The sequence below is a fragment of the Manacus vitellinus genome, unplaced genomic scaffold (genome assembly GCF_001715985.3).
Source record: "Manacus vitellinus isolate BGI_N305 unplaced genomic scaffold, ASM171598v3 scaffold_46_pilon, whole genome shotgun sequence".
NCBI classification, from domain to species: Eukaryota; Metazoa; Chordata; class Aves; order Passeriformes; family Pipridae; genus Manacus; species Manacus vitellinus.
Window position 1 is genome coordinate 2657028 of NW_021940578.1, and position 10368 is coordinate 2667395.

Here is a 10368-nt window from a genome sequence, read left to right on the forward strand (position 1 = left end):
CCAGTGGGCTCTCAGGGGCACACATGCCTGGGACACAACCTCCAAGGAGCTGCACCACCTTTACATCTCCTCAACAACACCCACACAGGACCCCCCACCCCACATCCCTCTATCTGGGGTATATTCTGCTTTATTTCCTTCTCTTCAGTAAGAGAGTCCCTTAGTTAATGAGGTTATTTTGCCCATCTGAGAAGGTGCCTTGGGGCCCAGCAAAGTGAAACTCCTGTGATGCAACAACAGAAACTGAGAGATGCAATGGGAAATAACCATTAACAAGGGAAACCTGTCGAATGGATTTGGACCAGCATATCTTTGCCTTCATTTTGGTCACTTGGACTCCTCTCATACCAACCACAGCATCAAGTCAACCTCTGCTGACCACTCCATAACATGGACATGATTTAGTGGTGGACTTGGCCATGCTGGGTTAACAGTTGATGTTCTTGGGAGATCTTTTCCAACCTAAATGGTTCTATTGTTCTATGATAACATCAATATCAGCATCACATCAACAAAGCCACCTCCACATCCCTCTCAGACCATCCAAGGGAGCCTGTGGATGGATGTGTCGATGACTTTGTGGCCAGTGGTTTTGCCCGGGGGGCAGCGTGGAGGTGGGATACCCATGGAGCTGGGATGCCCATGGAGCTGGGATGCCTATGGAGCTGGGATGCCCATGGAGCTGGGATGCCTATGGAGCTGGGATGCCCATGGAGCATCTCCCTTACAACAGCCGACGGATTATAAACCTTGGGAAGGACCAACCACCCCCGAGTGCACACACACACACACACACAAACACAACGTACAAAACATTTATTCAGCCCCAGTCTGCCCGCACAGGATGCTCAGCAGTGGTTTCACCCTGCACCCCTGGCACTGGTGCAGCTCCCAAACCCCCCCCAGTTCCCCACTCGCCTCGAACGGAGCACAAAACACAACAGGGAAAGCAACTGAGGCAGGAAATCCATCCTCTACCCTAGGAGCACGGGGCCCCCTTTCAGCTGCTTCCCACCAGCCAGCAGAGACTTTGGCAGGAGTCAGGGTTGGCCCTGGGCCACCAGCCCAACCCAGCTGGGAGGGGGGGAAAGCCGTGGTGCTGCTCTGGCAACACACTTTCCCTTCCTCAGAAAGAAAAGACACCCCAAAAAAAAAAGGAACATTTCACTTTTCCACTTGGAAAAATCCTTCTTCAGTATCAGTTTGGTGGCTTGGAAAAGTCTTGCTGGAGGTGAGAGGCAGAGGAGGTGAGAGGATGCATTGGGTGGTCTTATATCAAACACAATAAGTGACACTTTTGGTACATCCAGCCTTCATTTACTTCAGAGCAGCAGAACCTGTGGCATTCAGGCTTCTTTCCCCACAGTCTTTTGTAAAACCCAGTCCCAGGGAAAAAGTGTCCCATCCTTGTGCTGCAGTGCTACCACACCCATCACGTCCTCCACATGGCAGCTTCCAGGGAGCCCTGGCTGCTTCTGCACCCACAGACCAAGCCCCTCTTGGCCTGGTGGGTTTATAAAAACCCTCAACCCAGCAGCATCACAGATCCCTCCTTTTTTTTTTTTCTTCTAAGGCATTTGCTGGCTCACCGGCGCTTTCTCCTGGATCTCCTCGTACTTGGGCGGAGGGGTGAGGGGCTCTATCGTGACAGGGACAGTGCTGTTCCCCTGGCCCAGGTTTAGCCTGATGTCCTTCAGGTGCAGCTTCTCTGACTTGATCCTCCGGACCTTCAGCGGCTTCAGGCGCTTGCTGAGGCGGGAGCTGTGCCGGCTGGGCTGTCTCTCCGTGCCTGGCTCCGTGCCTGCAGCTCCTGGAGCTCCTGGAGCCTGGCTGCTCTCATCCAGCCCCGTCAGAGACTCGTAGGAGGGCAGGGAGACGCTCAGCCTGTTGCTCCTGTCCGAGTCCCTGGGCTCTGAGTAGCCCGTGTTCATCACCTCCTCGTAGCTGGGGACGTAGTACTGGGAAGACACGTCTTCATCCTCTTCTTGACTAGAGGGGAGAGAGTTAAGGCTGTGGGCACAACATCATTTCAGTTTTGCTGTGGGTAGGGGATGGAGAGGAAAGAATAAAACCACCCCACCTTCAAAGGCTTAACTAATTATTTGCCCTTCTGCATTATATACCAGCCCCTTTTTGCTTGACAGAACAAATCATGACCCCACTTATGTTCAGACACATTTTGTTTCCTTATGTCATATGCTCATCTTTGATCATCTCTGCCCACAAACCCCTTTTCTATTGCCTAGCAGTGAATTATTCCTTCAAAAGAATACCAATTTCTCTCCTCCTCTCTCAAAAATCAGTCAAAATACATTTGAAAGGGACATCACCTATCTTCCTTTGTTGTTCTGATGTCTTTTGGGTTGGGTACCTTGAGGTAAAGAGATTCTGCAAAGAGATTTAGCCCTGCACTAAGTCACTGTCTATGCACAGGTTTGCACATCAACATTTGCCATTTCTTTGGCATTGTGAAGTTATCTTTTCAATCTAATAGGGAAAATTGGTTTTCTGGGTGGATCTGCAGACCCTGACAACAGCCAGCAGAGCCATCATCCTCTCCTGCCCCCTTGTATCCCATATTGTCCCAACACCTCCCTGCCTCCCTCTGCACAGGGAACTGCACCAGTGTTTGTCCAGCCTGTCCCTGCAGCAGCAGCCTTTGCTCTGCTCCATGCAGATCCCTGAGCAAACAGCAGAGCCCTGCAGACTTTCACCAGGTCTAAACTCCATGGCCAGCCTCCAAGGCTGCTGGGCACGTCGGCTGCACCCAGTGAGACAGCACCTCTGCTGCACCTCTGGCTCCTCTCCCAGCGTGTGGCAGGAGCCTGCTCTCTGTGTTATCCATCACCCACCCCCCGTGTTCCCTCTCAGCACACTCCCATGTGCCAATCCAGCCAGGAGTGGCACATCTCAGCAACACTGGCTTGGCCACAGCTCTGTCTAGACCCCATTTTACACACCAACAAGGCTCCCTTCCACCTACACAGCTCCATAAATACAGCTGGAGTCACTCCTTTCCCATCTCCAGGACACATCAGAACCCCAAACCACGACACGTGCTTGCTTATTTCAGCACACGCTGCCACCAGCCTTCCTCTCCTTGATCCAGACCTCACTGAGCTGCAACAACAGCCCCTGGTGTCACTCCTACCCTCATTCCTGCTCCCTTTCTCCCCGGAACACCTCACCTGTCCTCCTGCTGCGAGGGCTCCACAGACACGTGGCGCTGCACGTGGGCGATGGCCATTTCCTCGCTCTGCCTCTTCTTGTCCCGGACGTTGAGGCAGAGGGAGACCAGGAGCAGGAGCAGCCCTGCTCCCACCAACACATAGGCCACCGAGAAGGTCTTGCTCTTCAAGATGCCCCCGGAGCCACGGTCGGGTTTGCTGCTGTTCCCGGCGTGGGTGGTGGGTTTCTCGGGGGGGCCGAAGCCCGGGACGAGGTTCCAGACGGCCATGATGATGCCGAGGACCAGCATCCCCAGCCCGATGGCTGTCAGGGCGTAGTGTGAGCCGTTGGCCCGGGACTGGGCCATCATTCCCGCTGCTGGATGGCCGGGCTGCCCCCTCCTCACAGCATGGCTCGGGGCAGGGGGGCTGCAGCCCTGCTAACATGCCCTCCCCCGGGCAGGATGTGAGCTCTGGGAAGAGAAGGAAAGTGATGGTTAGTCCACGGTAAAATGCGAAGTCTTTGCAGTCATAGTAGCCACGATGATATCGTTTCATTTGTGTAACACTGGAAATCTCACCCTGCCCTGCCTGTGGAGAGCACCTTGGGATATAACAAGGTAGCTGGATCCTTGTTGGCCATTCCCATCCCCGCCCTTTGCTACTTTCTCAGCCGTGATAATCACCAACCTTTGGAAACAATCAAATTACTGATGCTTGCTAAGGGCTTAGATTGCCCGTCCTTAGGAGTGTGATAACTGACTTCACAGCACCAAAAAAGGCCACCCAAATCAACTTCAACAGCCCTTGTCAATGCAAACCAACCTGGAAACGCTCAGAAATGCATCTCTAGCTGAACAGCTTCTCCCTTTCCCTACAACTGGGATGGAGCAGGGCTGCTCACGGCGCTGGCTGCCTGCCCTGCGATGCCTTCCTGCCCGCAGAACACAATCCAGAACTGCCTCTCTCCCAGCCAACCCGACCCTGTGGCTTCCCCCAGCTGCTGCCAGCAACAGCTGCCGGGATGGTGAACCCTTGTAGGGCCCTGAGCTCACTTCAGGCCGGTGCTCACCCTCCCTGCAGCAACACACACACACACACACACACACACACGGGTGGTGAGTGCCCTGGCTGCATCCCATGGGAATGTCCGAGCACTGGCATTCCCGACCAGCCAGCCACGGGTGGGAACTCCCCCTCCACTGCCTCCACTGAATGTTTTCTGAGTTGCCAGGACCAGACGTGCTTGTTTTCTAAATATAAACTCATGGAGCCACATCTCCTGCCCGCTCACTTCCCTGACCTCGGGTGCTGTGACCCACGGGGACAACTTGGATTCCTCACAGCAGAACATCCACATAAAGCCTCGCAGCTTTATGGATGTGCCAAGACCATGCCAGGGATCCCTCCTTCCCTCCCTGGCTTCTGGATGCTGGTTTGGGCTCGAGGTCGCCCTGGGCTGTGCTGCTGTAGGTGCTGTATCCACGTCACCCACACGCCCTCCAGCTCAACCCTCTGGCTCAAAAGCTGCATGTTTGCTTGTTTAGCTTGAGTGCACGCCCAGTTTGCAGGGTCAAGGGCCAGAATAGAGCAGCACTCCTAGAAAACAGACCAGCTCCAGCAGGAAAAGACATGCACACAAGCCTGGAGAGGAGGAATCTGCAGAGAAACTTCCCTGCTCACTGCTGGTGCCCAGCATGGCTGGGGATACTCCCACAGGGGTGTCCCAGCCCCTTTGGACACATCCCCAGACCCGTGTGGGTCCAGGCAGGGCAGAGTCTTGGCTCCTGTGGTTTGTCCTGGGTTATGGGACACACACGAGCTGCTGAGCTCTGCCCAAAGGGAGTTGCTGGGAGGCAGGATGGGGCAAGCCTGTTGTTCCCCATGGCACAGCTCAGCACTGTGCCCAGCCCCAGCACCAGGTTGCTGCCCTGTGTGCTCCTTGGGGAGGGCATCCCCTGATCCCAGCTTTAATTCCACCCCAGTGAACAGCTGCTGAAGATGTGGAAAACTCTGCATCTGAAATGTCCTCACCAGCATTCCAAGAGCCATCCTCCCACCCAAGCCCTTACACTGTGACTGGTGGTCCCAGCACTGGCCTCTGCCCTCCCACACAAAGGTTTCATTCTCCATTTGTGCCCTGTGGGTTTTTCTCCTTACCTGTTGATCCAAACGAGCTCCCATCCTCATCACAAACACATTGGCCAGCCAGGAGTTCACTTGAGAACTGCTGTGATGGCCTTGGGGCAGGAAAATTGTGCTGCACCCATGGTGGGCAGAGAACACACACAGGGCTGCTCCCATTTACCCATGGTGTCTAAACCTCTGTGCCTGTTCACAATCTCTGCGGCTTCCCTCAGGCACCTCAGTCCTGGAAGTGGCAGGATTTCAGCTCCTACGTCACCTCTGTGCCTGGAAGTTTTCCACAGATGCCTCACAGTGCTACCCTGCAGCCCAGCAATCAGATTAAAACAGAAGACTTGCTATTCCAGTCTGTATCTCCATTGAATTAGCTGCTCTCCTGGCTTTCCAGAGCTGCTTCTATCTCTGATCCAACAGCTATCCTGGTGCCCTGACATCACAGCTGGAGAAGGGAGCTACTGCTGCCTCTGTCTCGGGTCCAGCATCCCCAGAACTGTCTGGATGCTCATCCCTCAGTCACAGAATAGTTTGGGTGGGAAGGAACTTTAAAGCTCATCCAGTTCCACCCCCTGCCATGGGCAGGGACACCTTCCACTATCCCAGGTTGCTCCAAGCCCCATCCAACCTGGTCTTGGACACTTCTAGGGATGGGGCAGCCACAGCTTCTCTGGGCAACCTGTGCCAGGGCCTCCCCACCCTCACAGGGAAGAATTTCTTCGTCATATCCAATCTAAATCAACCCTCTTTTACTTTAAAACCATCTCCCCTTGTCCTTTCACAACAGGCCCTGCTGAAAAGTTTGTCCCCAGCAGGTGGGCAAGCAGTGCCTGAATGCTCCAGCCCTCTCCAGCCCCATTCCCTTTCCCTCTGCCCACAGCATGGGATCCTCCCTGCAGCCAGACCCCCTCCATCTCGTCCCCCACACTCCTGTGCCCTGCCCTGGCAATGATTTACACCAGGATTCCACATTATTAAACTCCACCGGCGCACCTTCAAAGCCAGAGGGGCATCCACAGCTCCTCTGGGCTTCCCGCACCTCTCCCCAAATTCTGCAGGCTGCCAGAGCCCAGGGATGCTTCCTGACTTTTCTTGGGACATTTCCAAGTGTTAATTGGGCATGGGAGGGCTCGGGATAAGCCTGTTCTCAGCACCACATGCCACCACGCCTGGATGTGCCCGGAAGGCTTTGGCACAGGCACCCAGGTGGAGCAGCAGCAGGGAGCACCTTCCCTTCCATGGGAGACAGACCCACCCAAGGGGGTCAGCCCTAGATCATGCCCCATATCCCGCTGCTCCCAGAGAAATGCCAGCCCCACTGGCTGACTGGCAAGGAAGCCCGACACCCTCTGCTGCCCACAGCAGCGCCCACGCTCCTCTGCCCTCCACAACCTTTGGATTTTTCCCCTCCCATGACATCACCTTCCTGCTCACGCTCCAGCAGCAACACCTTTGTCACGGGATCACAAGAGATGAGTCTGCAGTTCAGGGAACAGGTCAGACCCCGACACAGTGACATGGGATGAGCTCCAGGGCTTCCTCGCTCCTGAGGAGTCACTGGAGAACAGTGCATGGCTCCCAACACACCTCCATGGAGCAACACATCCCCTCGGAGCTGCCTCCCAAAACCAGGGTGCAACCCCAGCACTGGTCATAAAAAAACAGAACTAACTGTTTGGAAATTTTTAAAAAAATAAATAAATACACCCATTCTCTAACTATCCAAGGATCCCAGAGTCTCCTCTCTGTTAGATTACAAGGCTCTACCTTCTTCCTCATGCTTCCACCCAGACAACCTGCTCATTAACCCTGCTAATTGCTGACCTTGACACATCCTCAGGAGCTGGTTCCTGCAGTGGCCCTCATTACACAAGGGCCCAACCCACCAGGAGCACAAAAGTCCATGTGGGGTTGGAAAAACGACACCCAGGACATGGATGATATTTTCACAGGATCCCAGAACAGTTTGGGTTGGAAGGAACCTCAAAGAGCATCTTGTTCCAACCCCCTGCCACCGTTTTCTCTTTTTGTTTTTTTGGCCCTTCTTGCTGCCCCCTTACACCTGTCCCAGGAACAGGGATGTTTCTTGCCAGATGCAGCCCAAGGAATGTGGGGAATACCCAGAGAAATCCAGCAGAGCCAGGAGAAGCAGCATCATTGCTGATTTAGCCAATTTCTGATCTTTTGGACAAATCCCAACCCATTTTAGAGCATCCCATCAGGGAATAGAAACCTGGAGGGGCAGCCCCATGCAGACCATCAGGGCTCTTCCACATTTTGCTTACACTTCCTGCCTAGAGCACAAAAGAATGCATCCACATCCATCACTCCCGACATTCCCTGCAGACATTTAAGAGCTATTTAACCCTCTTTTTTCCTTATGCTTCATTTATAACAACCCCTCCTCGGCTGCACCTCGCAGTCAGCGCTGGGAGAGCAGCGGTGCTTTCCTCAAACCCTGCCCGAGGCTCTCCCCCTCTCCCACTCCAGAGGGAGCCGGGAGGGGGGCCCTGACTCTGCCACTTCCTGCAAAACAAGGGCGTCGTGGGAAAGCCCATTCCGGGGCTCAGGATGCTGCAATCCACCCTGCTGGCCGTGGCCTCCACAGCCACGGTGACAGGGCACACAGAACACCCCATGTCCACGACACCATTCCCAAGCCATCTCCCCGTGCTGCATCCTTCGGAACTCCGGGGATTGCCAAGGGTTTCTGAAGTGGCAGGGCTCACACAGGCCACAGCAGCCGTACCCCTGAGCTGGAATCATGACTCTGCAGCAGCCATTGCCTTGACCTTTGCCACTGAGATATAAGAAACTGCCTCCCAGACTCTTTTCTCCCCATAATTCCATTATGTCCATCCGAGCGGCGCCTGCTGGAAAGCGGTAATGGACAGGGACAGAGAGTCCTTTTACGCTTGTGTTTCAGGACGTTGCCATTTATTCCTGGGGACAATGTGCTGCTGTGGGCACCGAGGCTGTGCTGGCACCAGCTCACAGCAGGTCAGCGAGCCCTCGCTGTGTCCCAGCCACCGTGTGAACAGTGTCCCCTGGCTTCTCCTGAGCCAGGCTCACACTGGGACTTAGTGCCAGCCTAAGGCTTCCAGGCCCGGCTCTGCTAAACCAGGGATGGGGGTTTGAGGTGCTCACCTCTCTCCGGTGTGTGAATTCCCTGTGTGCCTAGGCCTGGGAAAGCACACCTGCCTGGGAAAATCCCAGCACTTTGACTCTTTCTCCTTCCCGCTTTCCTTTGGGCGCCACTGTGCACCTCTGAGCTTGGATTTATTTCTTTTTTTAAATTCTCCTAATCTGCTGTTTCCTCTGAGATAAAGCCACTCCTCCACAGCTTCCCCCTGGTTTTTGTTCTAGGACCTCTCCCCATCTCCATGCCAGAGAACACCCAGATAACACACTCTCCTCCAGAGCCTTCCAGCACTCAGAGACATCCATCTGCCCTTTTGATGCCCTCTGAAGCCAAATCCAGCATTCCTGCTTCCTCACAGCCCTCCTGGAGTGCTCTAAGCAGCTCCTGTGACACCACAGCAGCCCCTGGAGCCTTATCTCCCCTTGCTGAAAGCCACTAACCCGACACATCACACTGCCATCACCCTCCTCATCCTCATACTGGATTTTAAGCAACACCTTTTACCCCAACGCAGCATCACCTCTCCCCATGCTTTTTCAAAAGGTTCTCCAACAAGTGTGACCCACAAAGAAAACCTATTGTGGATGGCTAAGGAGCCCACAAGGCAGGAAGGGAGCGAGAGGCGATGCCAGGGCACACGGAGCTGGCTGGGCAGCCAAGGGACACAGAGCAGCCAGGCACAAAGCAGGAGTGTTCCGCAGCGTGGGCACAGGTATTTTGATAGGGATGGAGGTTTTCTGGGAATTGTGTCACTACATGCCACCTGCACTGCTCATACAAGGATATTCAGTTGCTTCCGCAGAGCCTCGACACCAGTTTCTGCCTCTTAAATACACAGGGAACAAGAAAAGTGTGGAGCAGCATTGGGAGACAGACACACACCCGGGCTGCCGGAGGGATCCCTCCTCCCAGACTCCTGCTGGAGTGCAGGCAGACAGCCCTGCCCAGCCCTGGCCCCCTGGCATCTCCTCGTGGCACCGCCGCGGCGCCGAACACCGACACTCAGCTCTCTTCAGGGCACCCGTGGCCAAACATTCCTCCTTCCCCAGGCACTTGCCTTCCTAAGGGTTTTCCCACCCGTGTAATTACACAGCTAAAATCAAAGGCATGTCACATACTTCCGAGTCACCTCAGTCCAGGGCTGGGTTCACCAGCCCCACACCCTGTTCCTCACTGACACCTGGGAGGTTTCCCTTTCTGGCTGTCATGCCAAGATACCCAGGGCTGTGGACGGCTGCAGGATGCTTGGATATGCTGTAGAGGGATGTGTTGTGGCCACATCCCATCAGGCAGTGGCCAAGGTCTGCTCCAGAGAGCTTTAAGCTGGAAAGCCAGGACCACACCTCTTGGCTTCACCTCTCTCAGGCTTCATCCGCTATGCAGAGGCGAGGGCAGCCCGTCTCCCATGGGACACACTCCTGGAACTGCTGTTTTCTGCTCACACATCCACATTTCCCAACAAACCCAGCTACACAGCAACGCTGGCCCCCACCCCGTCACCTCCAAAAATCAAATACCAGCGTCAGCACACAACCACTTGTGAGACACCTGTGGGTCTGCTGAACCCTCAAAGCCTCCAGGCCGCTCTTTCTTCAGCAGGAATGTCACGACAGGGAGAGCTGAGCCCCCACTGACCGGCGCCCGGCCCCGACCTGCCCAGCGCAGGTCTCCTTCTCCTTGGCTTTGTTTGCTTTCCTGGCTCACACACGGTCCCTGCACCTTCCCGGGGACGGACGTACCCGAGCCGTGGGTTCGTGATCCGTGACACTCCTGTTGAGCTGCCACCCACGGGACCCGGCTGCGGGGCACCGGCGGGTTTGGCGTGGGGGTCACCCGGCACCCTCCCTGCTGCTGATCCTTCCCAAAACGATCCCTCCCTGAAGTGCCAGCCGATCCTTCCCAAAACGGCAGCCACTCCTC

At 55.2% G+C, this 10368-nt stretch overlaps 1 protein-coding gene across 2 annotated transcripts in view; it reads right to left on the reverse strand.

Annotated features, from left to right (window-relative positions):
* Positions 1-801: 801 nt before the first annotated feature.
* The window catches only part of TMEM51 (transmembrane protein 51), an 11468-nt gene continuing 1901 nt past the window's right edge, over positions 802-10368 (reverse strand). Inside the window, exons 2-3 of one of the 2 annotated variants that reach the window (XM_018079389.1) lie at positions 3189-3640; positions 802-2010 (exon numbers count right to left, since the gene is read on the reverse strand). In XM_018079389.1, coding sequence (XP_017934878.1) covers positions 1569-2010; positions 3189-3538 — 792 coding nt within the window. In that variant the 5' untranslated portion in view covers positions 3539-3640 and the 3' untranslated portion in view covers positions 802-1568. The remainder of the gene's footprint in view (positions 2011-3188; positions 3641-10368) is intronic. The other variant, XM_018079390.1, reaches the window with a different exon arrangement.